General features: G+C 36.6%; 1 protein-coding gene across 1 annotated transcript in view; it reads right to left on the minus strand.

Moving 5' to 3' along the window:
- Positions 1 to 3,072: 3,072 nt before the first annotated feature.
- The window catches only part of SUCLA2 (succinate-CoA ligase ADP-forming subunit beta), a 48,613-nt gene continuing 27,566 nt past the window's right edge, over positions 3,073 to 24,119 (minus strand). The window contains exons 7-11 of the mRNA XM_019748063.3: positions 12,654 to 12,815; positions 12,417 to 12,559; positions 7,897 to 8,017; positions 7,342 to 7,430; positions 3,073 to 3,863 (exon numbers count right to left, since the gene is read on the minus strand). Coding sequence (XP_019603622.1) covers positions 3,789 to 3,863; positions 7,342 to 7,430; positions 7,897 to 8,017; positions 12,417 to 12,559; positions 12,654 to 12,815 — 590 coding nt within the window. The 3' untranslated portion in view covers positions 3,073 to 3,788. The remainder of the gene's footprint in view (positions 3,864 to 7,341; positions 7,431 to 7,896; positions 8,018 to 12,416; positions 12,560 to 12,653; positions 12,816 to 24,119) is intronic.

Here is a 24,119-nt window from a genome sequence, read left to right on the forward strand (position 1 = left end):
ATACATACATACCTGTGGTAAAGTTTAATTTATAAATTAGGTACAATATACTGTAATAAGTTATGTAAATGTGGTCTCTCTCTCTCCAGTAATGCTTATATTTTTCAATCCAAACCTATTCCTGAATCTGTGTAACCATGCCTTACTTCAATAAATGGCTTGGTGTCTCATTTTGACCCCTGCTGAAGTTTTCATGTAGGTTCCATGTTTTTCAGCACAACACACTGCCATCAACTGGAACACATTTGCTGTTCATGTTCCACCCACAAATGTAATGCCTTTTCTATCTTAACCAGGCACTTATCACACACTGTGCCTGTAACTTTTGCAGTTTATGTGACACCAAAACTAGCACAAATTTTTCTTCAATTTCACTAAGATTCGTTCTTACCATAGATATTAGCAAACTCAGCATAAGTTTTTTTTCATTCCTTATTAAATACAGAACTTTTACCTTTTTACTTAAAAGAAGCATTTGACGGCTTCTCTGTGGCACATCCGAATTGCCAGCATCACTACTCTTGTGCTTTGGGGCCATCAAGTAAAATGAGTGTTACTTGAATACAAGCCCTGTGATGCTGTGACAGTCGATCTGATAACTGAAGTGGCTACTAAGTGACCAAAGGGCAGATAGCAATGGGCAAGTGACCAGCGTGGATACGCTAGACAAAGGGATAATTCATATCCTGGGTAGGACTAAATGGAACAAGAGATTTTATCACGCTACTCAGAATGGCTTGCAATGGAAAGTTTATGAATTATTTCTGGAATTTGCCATTTAATATTTCAGACCGTACTTGTCTGTGGGTAACTGAAACGGTGGAAAGTGAAACCTCAAATGGGGGTGGGGGCTACTGTATATTCTATGTGGAAACTGGAGTTTATATGAATCTACTGAACTATAACTTGGAGAACTCAAATGTTCATGCGCCTTCTTCACAGAAATCAGGTAGGGCTGTCTGGAAAAAGCATCAGGCCTGTATAAAAAATATTCATGGGTATATGTGTGCTTGAGGGATGAGGTGGGAGGGTGTATTAAGTAGCTGCCATCCAGTTGTTTGAACTCGCCATTCTTCACAAAACTGTGACCCTCCTCTGCCAAACCACTGTAATCATTCTAACCATTCAATCCTGTTTCATTTCCACTGGATACTTTTTAGTCCTCATGTTACTTCTCACATAATTGATCCTGTTAGTCCCTCCAACCTTGAAACATTCTCTCCTTGCCCAATAGTCACACGCCGCTGCTTAACATTTTGGTCACGGACAGACCACACATACAATGGTGTTCCCATGAGACGATAATGGAGCTGAAAAACTCCTATCGCTTATTGACATCAAAGCCATTCTATTGTCATAATACAACGCCATTACGCACTCTCGTATTTGTGGTGAAGCTGGTGTAAACAAACCTACTGCACTGCCAGTCATAGAAAAGTATAGCACATACAATTATGTACAGTACATACTTAATAATGACTGTCACTGGTTTATGTATTTACTATACTATACTTTTTATTATTTTAACTGTACTCTTTCTACTTATAAAGTTACTTGTGAAACAGTATGCCATGTTACGCCAGCAGCAGTTTCATATATCTTGTGTTTATTGCAGCTTTTGGTTGTATCATTTTCTCCTGAGCTTGACTTAGTTTTATGTTATTTTATAAATTTAGTGTAGCCTAAGTGTACAGTGTTTATAAAGTCTACAGTACTGTCCCCTAGACCTTCACATTCACTCACTGACTCACCCAGAGCAACGTCCAGTCGCGCAAGCTCCATGTATGATAAGTGCCTTATGCAGGTGCCCCATTTTTAAATCTTTTATATCATCCTTTTACCATACCTTTTCTGTGTTTAGATGCACAGTACTTACCATTGTGTTACTATTGCCTACAGTATCCAGTACAGTAACATGGTGCACAGGCGTGGAGCCTAGGAGCAATAGGCTGTATGATAAAGGCTAGGTGTGTGGTAGGCTGTGCCATGTAGCTTTGTGTGAGTGCGTGCAGTGATGTTTGCATTGTGACAGAATCGCCTAATGACACGTTTCTCAGAATGTACTCTATCATTAAGTGACCCATGACTCTATTATGCACGAACAGGTAACTAAAACACTAATATTACCAATAGTCTGTGTTATACCCTTTCTGAAATACCAAGCACTGTTTTTAATTCCTGACTAAACCCGAACTAATAAAAATGCCAATCTTTTCGGAGTCAATCATTTTCTGACATTCTTTGGAATGAATTTTTTTTTAATTAAAAGCTAAAGGCTTGGACTTTTAATTATAACTACCACAATTTTAAATGGTTTAATGGCTTTGATTTAATCTTTAACATAAGCAGGGAAGATAGGTAAGTAGGTAGGTAAGCAGGCAGGTAGACAGATGATCAACAGACAATGATATATGTATGGTTTAAATATGTATTTTATATGTTCTCTCTATATATAATAATTTCTCTGTCTGTCTCTCTCTCCCCCCACTAAATAATTCTACTGAGGATGAGAAAGGAGCTAAGGAAACTGACGTACACTACAATTGAGAAACTGGCCCACACTCACATAGCTAGTATGTGGTGGAGCCAAGATTCAAGCCAGACAGTCTCCTTGCACATTCTGTACTCACAACCACTGAGCTGTGCTGCCTCTCATCGTATACACATCTGCTCACACTTGAAGAACATCAAAATAAGTAGAAGTTCTCAAATTCATTAATGGTTACATAGTCTACTGCTTGGCTCATATTTCCTTCATGGTATTTCCACTGTTAATATCAACTGTTCTATGCAGTGAACAAAAGGTCAAGACACACACACACACACACACACACACACACACACACACAGACACACACACACGGACGATGTGTTCTCTTTGGAGAAGGTACAAGACGGCACACACCTAAACAGTAGAATTCAAGTGAAATATCTGTAGGCAGCCTTGTAATATACATTGTCATGCCCCAGTACATGGTCTATACATCAGTTCCTAGAGGTATTTGGTGCAATGATGAACACACCACCTTCTACTGTGTTTACTGAAAAAGAAAAAAAAAACATTAATCCAAATCGCATTGGGAGATTTTTATTAACTTAAGTTGACATTGTTCATTTTGTCTGCCAAGTCCTTAGGAAACATATTCCTTTATTGGATACAAACCTATATAGGTTCTTCTCAACAGCACAGGATCATGAGGACTTGCAATTATCAGTGTTTTGTAATGATTAAAACAATCTTCAAATAATTAACAAGTTACTTCACTGAAATACTTAAAAGAATATTCTGGGGAGTGTTTGAAAGCTCTGTTTATAAATAGTGATTGATATATTTAGTTAGGTAGTTGGTGTTGAAGATAAACACTTCTTATATAAAACATTGTTTTAATACATTGCTCTGCTAACGAGGCTAGTTATTAGATATATTTCTAACACTAAAAAGAATAAAGCTTTATCTTCATATTTGTCTTATTCATGGGACATATCAATGAAGAGTGTTGTATCCAACAATACTAAGCTGTCATATTGCAAGTGACATTCTGTAGAAGTGAAAAAGAAGGCTGCAACAAAAAACACTGGATAACTGCATTACACGTTCTTTATACAAACAATCCACTCTCAACAGTAGAATTAAATGCAGACCAAATGCTTTGAAAAGTTCTGATGCCTAGATGGTGATTACAATCTTCACACACTAAAGAGAAAATGAACAATAATAATACAGAACACAGTATTTTTTAACGATTATAGCGCATTTAACACCTTCAGCCATCCACTGGGTTCTCAGATCAAATTGGCAGCTGAAATTTCACATCCACCTGGGCTTGCTTGGCTAAGCTCACTATTTCTGAGAGCTTTACAACCTGAAAGGAAAAAGAAACCATCTTTGTCTCTATTTTCACAAAAACATAAATCAGAACTATTGGTCAATGTGAAATTAATGCACATTCAATCTTTTTCATTTAAAACATCAGGGCTATTCTGACATCATTATACATCTCTTCACACTCTTATAAGCATTTGCCACTCAAATCTGACACACTTCATAACCCACACTCCAATACCTTCAATAATATAAAATCTGAAGGTACTGAATATATGCATATATATATATATATATATATATATCATATATGTATAAGCCTCTCTTTTATTGCCTAAATTTTAACTATCGTAAAGACAGAAACAGTGAATATCTTAGCTGGATGTTACACAATGCAAACCACATCTAAATAAGTTTGTTTATTAAAGTATACAATCTTAACTTACAATACTGGGATAGGAGTTTGGGTCTAGCAGTTAGTATTCTACTTTCTATCAGTAAGTTAACAATCAACTTGAATTCCAATGTTCTCTCTATAATCTGTCTGAGAATATCCAGTTGGTACCATACAAAACATCATACAATTAAATGTGTCTAAAACCAAACAACAAATTCAGCTTCTCTTCTCCCTAGTAGAGTAGTTAAGAGAAGGTTTTAAAGTTAGGAACTTTGGGTTCAAATCCCACTCTGATACTTGTGGTCCTGAATAAGTTAATTTACCTAGTCTCTGTTTCTTCATCTACAAAAATAAGATTATATCATCAAACTCATATTAAATGAGATAATAGTTGAAAAGCTTAGCATTGCAAGCACAATAAATACTTAATAAATGGTAGCAGCTGCTAATATCATTGTATCATTAATACTGTCATGACTTCCATAATTTCCTAGTCAATACAAAAAACACTACAGTAACAACTTAAATCAACTGTTCACTTTTATCTTTCATGGTCTATTTGATCAAGGTCCTATTGATTCTTCTCCTTTCTTTCCATGTCCACCAAGCTTTCCCTAATTCAGGTTCTTATTGCAAACAATCATAATTGCAGAGAAAAATCATAACCTTCACCTCACCTCACATCTAATTATTGCCCTAGCCAGGCCACTACTATACCTCCCTTTTCCCTTCAACAATTTATTCCATATCTCAAAGTCAAAACAGGCTTTCTGGAATACTTCCTCCCTACCATTTCCTTGTTCAAAATCTTAATTTAAACTCAGGATTGAGTATAAGATCCTCTATCTCCGAATTTTATTTACTAATAGGTACTTTCCCAGAGTATGTCCCAAAGAAGGATGTAAAATTATTCTTATGAAATGATATCATATTAACTCAACAAATCTCAAAAGCCTATTGTTATTGATTAAACCATATAGCCCCAAAGAGTATTCAATGAAAATATCTATAAACGTAGGTGAGAAAGAATCCAAAGTTCTCATTTAGAAATATCTCTATACCTACTACGGAGTGTACTCCAAGATACAATGATAATTAAAAGAAATGAGGTAAAATATATGTGACAAGCATATAATGTGGGAAGGTGGACAGATGTGTGTGTGTATACACACATACATACATGTTATTTATACATGCATACATACATATATATTTGCTTGTTTTTTAAAAAAAGTGGAAGGATGAACCAATAACTTCTTAAAAAAAAAAAAGCTGGTTTCCTATGGGGAAGGAAGAAACAGGAATAGGTATAAAAGTTAGACTCTCTGAATATACTTTGTTTTATAGTTATGACTTTGGAGCCATGTATTTATATAATATAAAACAAAACATTTTTAAATAAAAAGCAATTCCTTGAAAAATTAAATGACATATCAAGCTGGGATAAAACATACAGAGAACAATTTTATGTGAATTTTAAAATCTAGTAAGTTATGATACTACATCACATGACAGAAAGAACTGCACATACAAATCTTAAACTGCTTTCAGTAATCATATTGTTGGTATTATTACTGTGTAACTGTCATGTCTGCTCTGAGGGACAAAGTAAATGAGTATTTATATATATGTTAATATAGCATGTGAGAAAGGAGAGAGATATGAAATAAGAAAAGACTTGTACTACTGCATTCGCATTGGAAATAGTAGTACGTAGTACGTACTCATGTATTTATCTCTTTAAAAAATACATACTTTCCTAGATTTGCCACTTAAAAAGCCTAGAAACAATGAACAACCCATCAGTCCTAAGCCCTTAGAGCTCAAATTGTGGTCTCTAAACATCATTTGGCTGATTCCAGTCCAGAGCCAGAAATGTAGAGATGAGCCTAGAACGGCTCATCATACCAGAAGATCTATCACAAGGCCTGTGAGAAGGACTCAGGAGTCAACAAGAAGAGGTTCCCACTGACCAAAAATGGGATTAATCTGAGCATCAATAAAATTTACTGAAATGGACCGAACCACATCAAATATGTTTAAATCCACTGAGTTCAAATTAGCACGCGCGTGCACACACACACACACACACACACCCCCTCTAAAAATAAAAAATAAGAAACAAGCCATTTTGCAGGACAAAATGGAATAAACTCATTATTTTGAAAACTCATCAATAAAAGCAAAGAATCAAGTAATTATCTTGCTTTCCCTATGCAAAATTTACTTCACAATAATAAATAGTTGACATAAGGGAGGTTGCACTTTTTATAAGTATTCCATATAATAAAGAATGACAGAATTAGAGTATCACCACTTTGTATAAACAAAATATTGGATCTAAGCTGTAACTGTCAATGACTGCCAGTATCACAAAAAGAGAAATAATCTGACATTATATACTTCCTTATGAAATTACTCAACACCAACTATAAAATATTCTTGCTCCCTGCTCCCAAATATCAAACACATATATGATCAAGCCAATCAACTGAACTACCAGTTTACAGGAAATACTGTGCCTGAGGACATCCAGGGATACAATCATTAACATCTAGACTATGGAAACACTGAAAAAGCGTAGCTTTTTCAACAAATAAACTCCAGAAAAAGTTAAAAAAAAAAAAAGTAACATACTAACCAATTGCAACGGATAGATTTATTTTGATCCTAATTCTAACAAAGAACCTAGACAAAATATACTTGAGAGAATCAGGGAAATTTCAAAACTGACTAGATTATTTTTTATAACATATAATTAAAATAATTATAGTACCACTATTGCACCTGAAACAAGTAACAATACTTCTTTTATATAATTGTCAATACCCTTATCTTTTATAGATACATGATGACAGGTATGAAATGAGATAATGTCTGGGGTTTGCTTCAAAATAATCATGGACAAGGAAGGAAGTGGGTAAGAATACAGATGAGACAAGACTGGGCATGAGCTGACAATTGTTTAAGATGGGTGATAAGGTAGATGGTGTTCAATACTCCTAGTATTGAGCAGAAACAGTCACTATTAGCAGTAACAGCTGGTTCATTTTAGAATCTAAGTGTTTATAAATCCTTCATACACTTTGCAAATTTGTCCTTAGATTAACAGCCTGTTTACCATTTTAGCAGCTTCATCCAAGTCATCACAAGCAAGAATTTTAAGTCCACTGTCCGTTATCAGAGCCTTAGCATCATCAACTCGTGTACCTGGAAATGAGTTATGCAAATACAAAGATGTTTTACATATCTACACAAAATCATTACAAATGTCTGTCACCATACACAAATGTGATATTTCCACATAAGAGTACTTCTATAATTTAATATAATACATGTTCTAAACCAAAGAAAATACTGTAAAAACTTAGGAGTTACCTGGGGAAATACTGTGCCTTACCCTATCAACGGTAATTCAGGCAAGTCAGAATTCAAGACAAAGCACAACAAATAAACAATGTATCATATCATACCAAGCAAAATTATGAACAATTTTGTTCCAATGTTAGCAATTTTTTTAAACCTAGGTTGTCAAAATTTCCTATTATATAATACTTTCATTTAAAAGATAAAGCTAAGTGAAAATTACATTTTAAAATAACTGAACTCCTTGGAATTATAAACTTTTAAGCAATTAGAGTTCATGGAACAACTGCAAGCCAGATGTTACACTCACCTTGTAACCGTACCACAATAGGTATTTTAATTTCCAAATCCTTGACTGCCATGACTATACCCTGTGCAATAACATCACACCGCATGATTCCTCCAAAAATGTTGACCAGAATAGCCAGTACCTGTGAATAAAATGTTTTTAGTAGATTAAAATTTTAAAGGAATCAGTGAGCATGTGTCCTTCCTTCCCAAGAAAATACTAGGATGTGTACCTCATGATAAAAATTAATTCCTCGGAAACATTTTCAGACCAAACAGTAATACCCTCTGTGGCTCGTCACTGACGTCTGTGCAGTCCACCACACACCGGTCTCATGTTCCCCTCCTTGGGGAATTCCAGTGCCTGGCTCATACTCTCTTCTCTCCTGCCCCATATGAAAAAGACCTCCAGTTTCCACTTACTTTTTCCTTTATTAAACATAGCCATTCACCAACATGACTATCCCAGGTCACGTTGTGAGACAATGTCACATGCAAGATCTCCATCCAACTCAGGGCTCATGAACTATCATCTCTTCTTCATTATCCCCACCAACACAATCAACTTTCACACAAACCAGGCCCTCAGACTCACTCAGCTTCTGTACGCCCACTCCTAGCTACACATTACATCCAACCTCAGGGTCTGTTTGGGGCAGCATTCCTTTATCATCACACCGATAATTTGAATTCTATCTTTTCTTCTATCCTTTACCAAAAAAACATATATTTTTTATTTTTGATAAAGAGGCTTAGTTCATTCCGCTATCCCAGAGCTTCTCAACCAGTGAAATACAAAGGAGTTATAGACACCAAGACATTGTTCCCCTCAACCTTCAGGGCAGTTAGGAAAGTTATGGGAATAGCTGGCACCTCTGGGCCAGTGGCCTGACTACCAGCAACCTTCTCCATCTTCCTCCTACGTCCCACTGAAATACCATTTTCTGTGAATGCCATGACATGAGAAAAGATTGAGACACACTGAACTATACTATGCATTCCTTATCTTTACCACTATTATTTCCAGAAATTATAATGGACTAGAATTCATAGGGGACTCCGGCACTCTCAGTCTCCCTCTCTCCCACCTCATTCTGGAGAGCTGCAATACGCACACGGCATCATCTAACATCCTAGCCTTAAAGTTACAGGATCTCTACCATATCACTGTTACCGCTAGTCCATTTCAACTAATTACTACCAAGGAAAAATCCTTGACTTGACCAGAAAGAGTGTCTCTAAAATACCAAATGTGTAAATCCCACTCTCTGCTCTACCTCCTCTCCTTTCACCTTTAACACCTTCTATCTCTAACTCCATCAAACTCAATCTTTCCCTCTTAAAAACCTCTAGTCCCTGACCCCTTTCCAATTTCCCAGTCTGTCAGCTCTCTATCAACCTGACTTTCCTCACCAGAGCCTGGAACTTCTGGCTGAGCAATTCAGTGATACTGTCGTGTGCACCCTCAATTCTCTCCAACCCAGTCTAGCTACTCTGCCGTCCCAATTCAAATCATGCATTCTTGGATGCTTCCAGCCTATTAGTGTATCCACTCCAACTTCAAGAAAAAGCAAGACAGTAAAAACAAACAGCAAAAACCACCTTTAAATACTAGCATAACCTGAAGAGCAGGTTATAATCATTCGTCAGCAATCCTTTCCTTAACAGTCTGCCTCATACCTTTCCTCTCTTCATGCGCCTCCTATCCCACTTCAACTTTTAGCTCATGATCTTCCTCTCTCCAGCAACACCTCCAGCCAGCTAGAACGAGCTCACCTTCTTGGTCTTCTGAACAAACAAGCAAGCGAACACACACTGCACGGCTCTCCTCAACCCTACCTCCATTGAGCCGCTAGCACTATGTCCTTCTGTGCCTCACAAAACACACCCCGAAGCGTACTCTCTCCTGACGTCTCCACTCCCTCAATTCCCAGTCACAACTCAGTCTGTCACAACCTGGCCTCCGCCTGGCCCCTAGAGTCCCCAATCCTCTCCTTCAGTACTTCTGCCTGATTGCTCCTGCAGCACCGACACTGCTGCCCATCCCCTTAATTCTCAAAACTCTTCACCCTGGCCTTGCCTTGTGCCACCGCTCTCTCCTGATCTGGAACTACCCCCATCAGTTTGTTCTCTCTTTCATTATTTTATCTCTCCTTCTTTATTCGCTCCTTCAACACTGTGAGGGGAGAGGGAGGTGAAGAGCCAGGTTCCATTCTTGATTTCCTCATCTCACTCATATGGGTCATCTCACCAACTCCTAACACGTCAACTTCTCTCAATATACTGAGGACTCTCAAATATACATCCAACCATTACAGAAGTATAATGTCTTTATAACTGTCAACAAGACAGTCACCACAATGCAAATTTAACACATTTATTCAGAAATACGTATTACTCTCCTTTGCCTCTGATGGCACAAAGGCACCACTACTCAATGATTCTCCCCACCCAAAAGTCCTAACCAACCACCGGCTGGTTAACCTAACTAACCCCTCTCCATGCCACCCCCACCCAAAAAAGAAGAAAAATGAATTTAATGATTCTATCGCAGACATGCCTCTAATTAGTTTTCTTTGCTTTATTCTTACTGACAGTCAGGCACCTCTTCATCTTTTTGAACAATCAGGTATAACAACCAAATTTATCTCTCGTCCCAGTGCCTCCCTACTCTCCATCTCACCTCTACTAGCAGGGTTACCTTCGTTCAAAAACATAAAAAGGTATAGATATACATTTTTGTGTATGTGCTGGAGTCGGGGGGTTAAATTCCAAACTCTTTACTATAGATACAGGGATCTTCACAATATGGGCTCCGTCTGTAGACATGAGCTCCTGTCCTCCGTCCCAAGAACTCTACGTTCTCACATGTAAGCATCTCACCATTCCTTGAACTTAATGGGCCCTCTCTGGACTCCATGCCTTTAAGTATTTTCTTCCCCTTGCCTGATTCATTCATTTCTCAAGACAGCTCATGGTAACATCTGTTCAGTGAAGGCCACCCTGATTCTCCCAGGGCCAGGCTGTCTTATGTTCATCCACAGCACTACATTCAGACTATAAACGCCGTGAGGGAAGGGACCAAGTATTTCCAAATCTAAGTGCAGTGTCCAGTACAAAGTGACATTATATGTAACAGCTGCATCAGTGCTATCCACACTGGCGCCCTGGGCTCCTGGCCTGTTTCCAACTCGAAGGCCCTTCAAGTCAGTCCCTAACACTGGGATTCATCATATGCTTTTCTGCATTCTTGGACCTAGGCCCTGAAAGCCATGCTTAAAAATACAACCAGAATTCTAGTTCACCTTAGTAGGTACTCAACAGTTAGATAATGACATAATGCTCTGCTTTTAGAGGTTATGCCAAAAGAAGCTATAGAAATATAGCTTCCAATAAAATGTTTACTTTTTCAAAAATAATAAGGGAAATAAAGCACATTTGTGTCTCATTTTAGTTTAATGCTCTTTATAAAATTCAATACGGTAAGTAAGTCTATAGGCTCAAAGAGAAAGAAGAATAAAATATTTTTAAAACAATTCTAAAGTCTAACAACAAATACAAATGTATACTGCCAGTATCACCAGTGATGAATAACTATTAATGAGCTGTGCACGCACTGAGCATTACGCCAGTCCCGGGAGAGGCAACAATAAGGAAGACACTATCCCACCGATGAGGAATTCTCAATCTAAATTCATAAGACTAGTTTCAGGGAGGCGACCACCTTAATCCATAAGCCTTACATAATTGGCCACAGAGTAGATATGCTCCTTAAAAAGTGTTTGTGATTGATAATATGTATGTCTTTGGGATAATGATGCTTCACATCCCTTATATTTTGATAATCACTTATAAAGTCATTACTTCTATATTATGGCATATCTACACATGACAGATTATATAAACATTAAAATCAGTGTTTTAGAAGAATACCTTAGTGAATACAAAAAGTACTCAAAGTATGTTAGCAAAAAAAAAAGACTCAAAATATGTACATTAAAAGCTACATATATAAATGGGCAAACTATATGGTATGTGAATTATATCTAGAAAGATATATATATATATATATATATATATACAGTGTGTGTGTGTGTGTGTGTGTGTGTGTGTGTGCGTGCATGTGAAATATATGAACATGAATAAGTCTTGAAGAAAACATAAATCAATAGGAATAAAAGTTATCTCTGGATAAAACTAAAGATGATTTTCTTCTTTTTAGCTTTACAAACTACACAGATTTCTGGGCTTTTGTGGTCAACTAATATCTTCATGAATTTTTCCATAAGAATGTGCTTCCATGCCAAATCACTACCATTTATAATATTACCTAACACCATCTAATATTTCATCATTTTGTTTTCTAAATCACAATGGAAAACTTTTTTCTGTAGTTAACTTTTATTGCATTGATTTCAGCAAATGTTTCCAAACTAATGAGGGCTTTTAATTGTAACACTCAACTAGTATAACAATCACATCTACTAATTAATCAAGTTACTTCTCATCATCCAAATTCTGCAACAGGAGACCTGCCCTTACCTTTTTATCTGAAGTGATCAGCTTAAATGCTTCTGTTACTTGATGAACTGTGGCACCACCACCAACATCAAGAAAGTTGGCTGGAGTCCCTCCATGAAGTTTTATTATATCCATTGTGGCCATAGCCAAACCAGCACCATTTACTATCAAGAGGGGAAAATGATTTGTATAAGCAAAAGACACAATGAAAACAAATTAAACTTAGCCAATGCAGCTCTAACATAAAACACATGGTACCTAGACAGCCTATATTCCCGTCTAGGCCAATGTAGTTGATATCTGCCTTAGCTGCATCTTTGTCCCTTTCATCTTCCTGGGTCCAGTCCTGTAGGTCAAAGATTTTCTTCTGGCGATAAGCTGAATTAGAATCAAAATTGATCTTTGCATCCATACACAGCACTTTGAAGATGAAAAAAAGAAAGAGACCTTAATTTCATGACAGATACAATAAACTATCCAACATTCAAACATTCTTTACTTTAGGAGAAAAACACATTTTGTTACTTTATTGACAATATTTCAATTTATGTTTACAATGGATTCAAACTGTTTCTGGAAAAACAGTATTTGGGAATTGAAACTGTCCACCCAAGTTACTGGTTCTACATCTATCCTAGGCAATAAAGAGAAAATAAAACCATCAAAAACATTTTTAATTGCCCAGAATTAACTGTCTATGATCCTGGCTAAACCCTTCACTTCCGCCCTCTATTCTATTCCCTCTCACCTACTCAAAGACATTGCTCCAGCAATTCTCTCTTTCCTGCATTATAAATCCCCTCCTTCTACTGGCTAAATCAAGGTTACTTGCAAAAATACTGTTCTTTCCTCCACCTTAATAAAAAGAAAGGAGAAAACTATTTTAGCCCCTACATCCCCCTATTCTTCTTTCTATACAGCAAAACTCATGGAAAGAGTTGTCTGTTTAAACTAGGGATCAGAAAACTGTGGCCCATGGGCCAGATTTGACCTGTGCCTATTTTTGTACGGCACAGGCCGTGAGCTAAGAATGGGTTTTACACTTTTAATAGGTTGTGAAGAATAAAGAATGGGAAAGGATTGCGGGGAGGGGGAGGGAGAGAGAAAGAAGAGGAGGGAGGGGAAAAAAGCAGCAGCAACTGAGACCATATGCAGCCCTCAAAGCCTAAAATACTTATCTGCCAACCCCTGTGCTTATTAAATTTTTCTCCTGCCTTCCTTTCTTAAATCCACTCTAATCAGGCTTTTACTTCTAGTACTCTAACAAAACAGCTCTTATGAAGGTCACCTCTCCAACTTTTGTCTTTCAGTTCTACCGATTCATTGCTCAATCTAACTACGACATTCTCCCTGCTGTTCCTAAACAGACAGAAGGCAGAAAAAAACAGCAATTTCAGCTGCTGCCCAACACAAGACACATGGTTTGGAGGTCAGGTAAGTTAACTACTAATAACAACAAAAACCAACATTCTTTCAAAGGAAGATAACAGAATTCAGAATCTCTATACCATATCTTCCCAAAATGTCCAGTATACAATTAAAAATTACTAGATCTGTAAAGAAACAGGAAAATATGACCACTAGGAGAGAGAAAAAAGAATCAAGAGTAACCAACCCAAGATGACCCAAATTTGGAATTATCAGTGGACTGTAAAACAGCTATTTTAAATATGTTTAAAGATCTAAAGGAAAATATGATCATAATGTAATACTCGATAGGTAATCTCAGCAGAAAATAAAAGTATAAAATGAGCCACACAGAAAAACTAGAAATAAAAAGTACAATATCTGAAATGAAAAATTCACTGGGTGGGCTTAACAACAGAACAGAGCCTGAAGATAGATAGGCTAAGTTAAGAACCTGAAGATAGATAAAAAGAAGTTACCCAATCTCAACAAGATTTAAAAAAACAAAACCTCAGTGACCTATTGGACAGTATCAAGTCATCTAACAGTATGTGAAATTGGAAGGAGAATGGGAGGAGAATGGGGCAGAAAAAAATACTTGAAGTGATAAAAAAAAAAAAAAAAAAAAAACAAACATGTCAAGCCAGATTTCTATATCCGGTGGAAATATATTTAAAAAGACAAAATAAAGACATTTTCAGACAAACAGAAGCAAAATTCATCACTAGCAGATCTACATCAAGAGAGGACGTTCTTCAGGCTCAGGGGACATAACATTTGGAAACTTGGATCTACAGCAGTGGCCTCAACCAGGGGCAGTTTGTCCCACAGGGGACATTTGGCAATGCCTGGAGGCATTTCTGGTTGTCACAACTAGCAGTTGCTACTATCATCTGAGTGTTATTGGGTAAACTGCCAAATATCCTACAATGCACAGAACAGCATGCCCCCATAAGAAAAATGATCTGGCCCCAACATGTCAACAGTGACAAGGTTAAGAAACCTTGATCTACAGAAAGGGAAAGAATACGAGAAATATATGAGCAAATAATGAGAACAAGGTCTCTAAATGATGGCTAAGAGAATTACAAATATGGAAAGGGGTAGAACTAGAATGAACTCTGTGGTACTGGAGTGAAATTAGAGGTACCTGTATAAATTCAGAGATTTTAAAAAATAGACATAGACATAAACATATGTGTATTTTTATGTACACACACACACACTTTATGTCTCTTTTTTTCTAGGCTCCGTGTATTGAAAAGGCTTGGAAGCAATGACACACCAGTAGCAACAAGCACAGGTAGCATGCATATCTTGGTTTCTAAATACCATTTTCCATTAAAGGAACCAGGGTTCCTTAGTACAAAAGCTGACTCCAGAGTAAAAGACAATCCTGGAACACCGTCTTGCACAAAAAGTAAAAAAGTGCTCAAAGAACACTTACTTGACACATTAAAAGGGACATATCAAAAGGACAAAGGGGAAAACTTATGATCATGCAAAACCTGTACACAGATGTTCATAGCAGCTTCATCAGTAATAGCAAAATACTGAAACAACCAATGTCCTTCAAAGGATAAATGGTTGAATGAATTCTGGTACATCAAAACAATGGAATACAACTCAGCAATAAAAATGAATAAACTATTGGTACATGCAAGAACTTGAATGGAATTCAAAAGCATTTTGCCTAGTAAAAAAGCCAATCTCAAAATACAACACACTGTATGATTCCATTTATATAACATTTTCTAAATGATAAAATGATGGAGAACAAACTAGTGGCTTCCAGGGCATAAGGACAGGGTAGGGAAGAATAGTGTGAAGGGTGTGCATGAAAAGAACTACAGGAGAAATTTCTTTTGTAGTGATGAAATAGTTCTGTATCCTGATTGAGGGGGCGGTTACACAAACCTATGTATGGGATTAAATTAAATAAATTTATACATACACATATCTATACATACACACAGGGACACAAATGATTTCAGGCTTTTTAAAAATGGTGAAAACTGAATAAGGTAGTTAATCTAGTTTACAGTAATCTCCTTCTTGGATATATACAGCGAAGTAAGATGTCACCATTGGGTGAAGCTAGGTGAAGAGAAAATGAGATTCTTCATGCTTTTTTTTTTTACAACTTCCTATGATCTATATTTATTTCAAAATTAGAAGTTTAAAAAAAAAAAAAAAGAGGCCAAGGAGCCACTTTGAAAGTGCCTCTACTGGCCAAATCTGGAATAATCTGAGCAACAAAACAATGGTAAAAAAATACGGATTATAACTCATGAAATAAAATAAGTATCCATGAGTCCATTCTGCTACAAACAAATAAATGAATAAATGAATGGGGAAGAAGGGAAAGCTCTTCTTTACAATACAATGCCAACTAGTAAATATAGACGGGATGATGGGGTTAGAAAATCATCAGTAGATGCCAAAACTAACGGGTAACAGAGTTTGATGAGGAACATAATCTCAAAATATTTTCCCACAAATTACCTAATAATTACAAAGGGAAAAATAGTGATTCTATAAGCAAGAAATCTGATGGACACTACCTTAACCAAGAGATCCACGTTAACCTGATCAGTATCAGAATAAACCAATATAATGTGCCTCCTGATAAAATGCACCATGAAGGAAAAACACCAGGAAGAAACATCAGACACAGAAACCCAAACTGAAGAACATTCTACAAAATAAATGACCCCTACTCTATGAAAACAAATATATGTGTGTGTGCCTAGGTCAAGAAACAAGGCAAAAGTGAGGCACTGTTTGAGGTCAAACAGAAATGATAACTAAATTCAATGTGTGACCCTGGACTAGAATCCTGGACTAGAAGAAGAGGGGAAAAGAATAAAGGACATTACCGGGATTCCTGTCTACACTTGAGTAAGTACTGTGGATTAGATGATTACATTTTATCAATGTCAACTATCCTGGTTTTGATCAATGTACTGTGGTTATATAAAAGAATGTTTTTAGAAACTGAACTATTTAGGGGTAAAAAAAAAAGTACAATGTCTCCAACTTACTCTCAAATGGTTCTAAAAATATGTTTTTACATATGCACACATATACAGAGAAAAAGAGGATGACACAGCAAATAAGGCAATACGCAAATGAGTGATGATTCTGAGTAAAGGATATATGGGAGTTCCTTGTACTATTTTATTTCTGTATCAAAAGTTGGGGGGACCCACACAATACCATATTCACAATAAGCAGTGATTCAGCCAGCAAAACATCACCCATCATATAAAACTACTGCTGTTGAATAGAAAAAAAATATTGGCAATTATTATCCTTTGCTCTTGCACTTTTCATGTTCCAAATTCTCGGATAGTTATATTTAAGTTATATCTTAACTAAGGAACAACTGACCACCTTTGATAATTCTTCCTCCCAAAGAGTACTACATACCTTGCAGTTTGTTCAGTTCTAAATATTTTCTCGTTTCCATTACGTTTTCTTCATTAACTCATAAATTACTTTCTCTAAATGTTAAAAAACATGACATGATAATTTTATTGCTTTCTGCTTAAACACTATTACTTATGTTATTAACTCTTGAATATTTGTTGAAACTTTTAAATTTGTGGCTCAGTAGTTCATTTTTTAATTGGTATCTGTAAAAAAAGTTTTTCTAAATGTATGGTACAGGGCTGTATATATATCCATGATGTTAAAAAAAAAAAAAAAGTGCTGTTAAAAGAAAAAAAAATGAGGAACATGTAAGCAAAGGCATTAGTCCTTACTAGGTCTCTGGGGTATAGGCTCTAAAAGATAAGACACATTCACTCAGCAGCTAGCTGAGGGTGATTCTCCAATGCAAACAGACTTGGGGTGAAATCCGTAGGACACAGATTTCTTAGGACTGAGTTCTATAACAGTCAGTAGAAACAGCCACTGAAATGCCTGCTAATAAGCAAGGGTGGATGTAGTATCAGTAAATAGAACCCACACCCAATTCATACTGGAGTGCCAAAATCGTGGTGCTCAAAGGGGTTAAATTTTTTAAGAGCTTACACATTGGTCAATTAGTCTCCCACTCCCCCTAGAAATCACAAATGCACTGTGCCAAAATCGTTTTCTCAGAGATTTCTCCCAATTGATTTTAAGTCCACAGGTAATACAATCAGGACAAAATGGCATCCTGGTGAGGTTAATATCAGTCCACTCTCCTTCACTCAGTTTCTGCCACGACTTTTGATAAAACTAAGGACAAGGTTCTGGGAACATAATTGCGCCTGGTTCCTAACAGTGGAATGGTTTGGTTTTGTTGTTGTTGTTGTTGTTGTTGTTTTTCCCTCCAAAAATTGGTAACTGAAGTATTATTAATGCTGTTATAAATTTGAATGTATTATTAACTTTGTGTACTCCTTTAAAAGTGAGGTACAAAAGAGACCTGAAATTCAAACAATATGCAACTTCTGAGACCATGAAGAAACTCTACCCATTCCTATGAGACAGTCCAAACTGCCATGGCTGAGATAATCCAAACTTTATCTACAAATCATAAGCTGTCTAGATAATATTGTCAAAATATTCAAGAAATTAAGAAAAACATTAATTTCTTTGCACTTCTAACTCAGAGAGATTTGACTTGGGACTTCAGTACTCTAGGCCTTTGAACTTTATCACATTTGGACTTTAAGTTCCAGGTGTGTCTTTATGCAGTTTACAATTAGAGTATTTTATGGTATCTTAATGTCATAATTTAATTATCCTGAAGAACCTTTAATATTCCAATAGACAACATGACTGAGAATAATCTTGATGTCAGAAACAGAAAGAATGAACTTTCAAAATTGAGCTGACACTAGTGTATTTTTTTGACCCATTTTAGAAACTTCTGGGGGCAAAAATCCAAACTACCTATAGGTGTTTCTGGACTATCCACAAAACAATAGTTGGGATCAAGATGGTAGCCTCGAAGTCAGAGCTACCCAAACAGAGAGCTAATCTCTCCTCCCTCAAGAGCTCCAAGTCCACTCTTGTTGCTCAATAGGTCAAGAAAACACTGAGGAACGTTAGGGAGATCAAATCATCACAACTAGCCACGTGTCTCTGGGCAAGCCACTTTATCTCTTGGTAACTCAGTTTTCTAACCTATAAAATAACAACAGCAGTATCTACCTCACTTAACATTATAAACATTAAATGGATTAAAGGGATTCATATTTGTAAAGTGCTTACAATAGTGCCTAGCAAACAGTATTTACTATGTTTTTGTTAAATAAAGGGGGGAAATATATACATTTGAAAGAAATTTACTACAGGAAACCAAAAGTATACTCAAAATGTCTCTTTTGAGTGGTCAAAATTCAGAACTATGTATTATCAAAGAAGAAACCGAAAATAAACCAAAACCTGGGAGACAAGCTGAAATACAGTTGAGATATTTTTAAAAGACTAAGAAAAATATATACGACAACAGAATTAAAGTCTACAAATGAAGAATAAAATCAATAAATAATCTGTATTCCAGCTATAAACAATAAGAATATATAATAGCAGAAAGGATCCCATTTAAAAATAGCCACCAAAAATATATTTCCACAAATAAATCTAAGAAGAAATATAATATCTACATAAGGAAAATAAGTCTTATTTAAAAAGATATAAATCAAGACTTGTAAAAGTGAAAAAATAATGTATTTCTAGTTGGAAAAACTGGCTACCAGCAAGATGTTAAGCTCTCCCCCAACAATTTATAAGATTAATGCAAACCCAGTAAAATTCCAGTATGATTTTTTCTAACAAAATGATTTTAAAGGTTGCCTAGCAATAGGAGTTAGTAATTTGACATCAAAGTACCAAAAGCAGAACCAAAGTTTTCAGGGAGTTTGTGAACCTCTAGACGGCATACATAATAGCACATGTGCACATGCTCACCCAGGAACACCAGACCTGTTTCCTTGGATGAGGGTACTCGATTTCGTGAAATTTTCACGGCATTCTTAAAATGCCCTTGGCCCACAAAGGGTTCAGTAATACAAATCTTAAGAAATAAATAGGTAAGAACTGCCTCTCTAAAAAAAAGTAGTTTTAAATGAGCATATGAGGGAAGAGTTGTCCATTATTAAAACTTAAAATTATTGATACAAAAACAATCAGATCCATAGAATTAGACATTTAAATAAGATAAGATGAGGTATCAAAAATCAGTAGAAAAGGATGTTTTATTTAATGATTTTAGGAAAACTGACTATTTGGAAAAAAGAAGTAAAGCTAAAGTAAAATCTTGATTAATCAAAGACTTAAAAGTAAAAAGCAAAATAATAAAGAATAGAACACATTGCAGATAGATATTTACTGATCTTATATAATGGCAGTAAAGGTCCCATTCAAAATTGCAACCAAACAAAGATTTATTCTACAAACGAATCTCAGAAGAAATATAATCTCCACATAAAGAAAATAATCTTATTTTTTTCTTAAGAGAAAAAAATATCTCTCAGCATAAAAGCAACTGAAGTCAAAATAAGACCTGAATACATGAAAAACTGAAAAGCTTCACTATGTATGTCCAAAAAAATCAAACCAAATTAAACAATAGACAAACTTGGAAAATATTTGTATCAAATGTCAGAAAAGAGATTAACATCTTTAATATACAAAGAGTCCATACACATGGAGAGACCGCAGGATATATTAGGTGAATAAGAAAAATGCCAAAGGTATATAGTATGCTATCTTTTCTATAAAGGGTAGTTAAGACCTATGTTTTTATTTGGTTTTATTTGCAAAAGAGACAGTAGAAAAAAAAAAACACAAACTAAAAGTCAGGAGAGAGGAACGAGAGTGAATATGAATATGGAGAAAGCAAAATGTCAAGATAAACGAGTGAGACTGGTGGAAACACATACTTTGTTATTTTGTTCTGATTTTTGAACCATGTAAATAAGTTTTCAGAAAATAAACGGAGACTTCATCAAATTAATAAGAAAAACTATCCATATTTCCCTTTGGGTACTGCATAATGGCCACCTGAAGATAACAGGTCCTAATAAACAGAACCTGTGAATGTTACCCTATATGGTAACATTTTCACAGATGTGATTAAAATAAGAATCTTGAAAGGAGATTATCCTAGATTATCTGAGGGTGCTCCAAATGACATCACAAATATCTTTACAAAAGAGAGGCAGAGGGAGACGACATACACAAGGAAGAGGAGGAGGCAATGTGACCACTGAGACAGAGATTGGAATGAAGTGGCCACAAATGAAGGAACGACACAAGTATGAAAAGGCAAGGAATGGATTCTTCCCTAGAGCCTCTGGAGGGAGTGGAACTGCTGACACCTTGAATTCATGTGATACTCGTTTTGGACTTCTGGCTTCCAAAACTGTGAGAGAATTATCTGTTGTTTTATGCCCTTTAGTTTGTAGTAATTTCTTACAGTAGCCATATGAAACACACAGGTACCAAAGGATATAAACAGAGAATTCTGTTTACTGAGGAAAACATGCCTGATAAATATGAAAAATTGTCAACATGACTAGTAATCAAAGGACTGAAAAATAAAATACCATTTCCTGATTATCAATTTAATATAGATTAAGCCCAATGTTAACAATCAATTCTGGTACAAGTAGGCAATGAAATGGACACTAAATGTTAGAATATCTTCTCTAGATGACTATCTGGCAAAATATATCTCAAAATGTTACTATTCTGACCCATTCATCAAAACGTATGTTAAAAAATACTATTACTTTTCGATTCAAAAATTCTACTTCTGAATATTTGATCAAAATGGAGGCGTGAGGTGAGCCTTTGTAAAGCTCCCCTGGAATTTACAACTAATCGAACAACAATAACTCCACAAAGGACTCCCTGCACAGCAGACAGGCAAGACCAAGAGGCCCACTACTGAATTCAACTAAAGGTGGGTGAATCGCAAGGGCGGGGTAGGAGGGAAGGGAGAAGTGCTGAGATGGAGCCGCAGGGGAGCAGGACGCAGACCTAGCTCAGTGCTCCGAGCTCACTGCATCCCGGAACTACCGCAGCTGCGGGAGAGGGAAGAGCTCGGACTGCTAGGGCTCCGCTTATGGCCCACAGGGCTGAGGGGGCAGCATATAACACGGCTGAGCCCAACACTCACAGCAGAGACCTCGGAGAAAAGACTGAGGGAAGAAGGCTGAAAATGGTGGTTTAAGCCCTCACTGCTGAGCAGAGAACTGAAGCCTTCGGCACTGAGACTAGCCCCCCCCCCCCCCGAGCTCGCCCCGCCCCCAACTGCCCAGTGCTAGAAACAGCAGTGTCAGATCAAAAGAACAGAATATTTGCTGTTCTGAGAACTGTGGACCGCAGACACAGATTTGCAGCCCAACTAGTTCCAACAAAGGGGAGGGAGCTGTGGAAGCAGGACCGGCTGTGGTGGTAGTCGCCGCCATTGCTTTGGGCCACCTCTCACAACTCACCCTGCCCCTGGCTCCACCTATCTGGGCAGATCCCTGCAGGAGTAAACAGAACTGCTGAAACATATGGGCTCTGAATCTGCTGCAGGAAGAGCTTTGGAACTTCAAAAGCTTTCCGCATATCCACACGGACACTGCGCCCTGTGACCCAGGCGAACTATTAACAGAGGAGAAGCCCATCTCCCAGGGAATCTCCCCATTGTGTGAGAAGCTGGAATAGTGCAGAGAAAACATAGCACTATCGTGTGAGAAAGGAAAAAAAGGCTGCAGTTGGAGAGAAAATCAAACATTCTACCAACAAGTACTGGAAAACAAAAGAAAGACCTCTTCCTATCAACCTGTTGCAGAAGCCACTCCTGTAGATGTCTAGGAAGAGAAATAATAAATCAGTAATTGCCATGAATAACCAAGGCAACAAGACAGCTCAGAAAGAAAGTGAAAAGTCTCCAGAAACGGAACTTAAAGATATGGAAATATGGGACTTAAATGACAGAGAATTCAAGATTGCAGTTCTGAAAAAACTCAACAAGATGCAAGAAAACACAGAAAGGCAGTTTAATGAACTCAGAAACACAATCAAAGAACAACATGAGCATTTTATGAAAGAGATTGAAATTTGAAAAAAGGACCAAATAGAATTTCTGGAGATTAAAAACTCAATAGAAGAAATTAAGAATGAAATAACCAGATTAGGTAGTAGAGTTGACCAGATGGAGGAAAGAATCAGTGACATCGAAGATAGAAATCTGGAAATTACACAGATGTAAGAAGAAAGGACTTGAGACTTAAAAGAAATGAAAGAACTCTAAAAGAACTTTCTAACTCCATCAGAAAGAGCAATATAAGAATAATGGGCATATCAGAAGGAGAAGAAAGAAAGAAGGGAACAGAGAATACATTCAAACAAATTGTTGATGAGAACTTCCCAAACTTGTGGACAGAACTGGATCCTCGAATCCAAGAAGCAAATAGAACACCTAATTACCTCAATCCCAAAAGGCCTTCTCCAAGGCACATTGTATTGAAGCTGTCTAAAATCAATGACAAAGAAAGAATCCTCAAGGCAGCCAGGGAAAAGAAGACAGTAACCTACAAAGGAAAGCCCATTAGATTATCATCAGATTTTTCAGCAGAAACTCTACAAGCCAGGAGGGAGTGGAACCAAATATTCAAACTATTGAAAGAGAGAAATCATGAGCCAAGAATAATATATTCCAGCAAAGATATCCTTTAGATATGAAGGAGGAATAAAGACCTTTCCAGACATACAGAAGCTGAGGGAATTTTCTAATACACGACCTGCACTACAAGAAATACTAAAGGAAGCTATTCGACCACCATCAACAGGGACAATTTGTGGCAACCAAAACATAAAAAGGGGGAGAGTAAAGACCTGAACAGGAATATGGGAATGGAGAAAGTAAGTGCGCTGAAGAAAAAGGAATACTCTAAATATCAAACTTTATTTTACATAAACTTAAGGGTAACCACTCAAAAAAAAATCCAGAACTGAAATATATACTGTAATAAAAGAAGAAACAGAAGGAAACATCATAGAATACCACCACACAGAAATAACAGACAACAACAAAAAGGCAAAGAAACAATGGAGACACAGCCTTACCAGAAAACTAAAGATAGAATGACAGGAAATCCTCACATATCAATAATCACCCTAAATGTAAATGGACTGAACTCACCAATAAAAAGGCACAGAGTAGCAGATTGGATCAAAAAACTAAACCCAACCATATGCTGTCTCCAAGAGACACATCTCAGCTACAAGGACAAGCATAGACTCAAAGTGAAAGGGTGGAAATTGACATTCCAAGCAAATGGTACCCAGAGAAAATCAGGTGTAGCCATAATGATATCAGAT

This window comes from Rhinolophus sinicus, chromosome 16 (assembly GCF_057876585.1).
Source record: "Rhinolophus sinicus isolate RSI-liver-muscle chromosome 16, RSI-T2T, whole genome shotgun sequence".
NCBI lineage: Eukaryota > Metazoa > Chordata > Mammalia > Chiroptera > Rhinolophidae > Rhinolophus > Rhinolophus sinicus.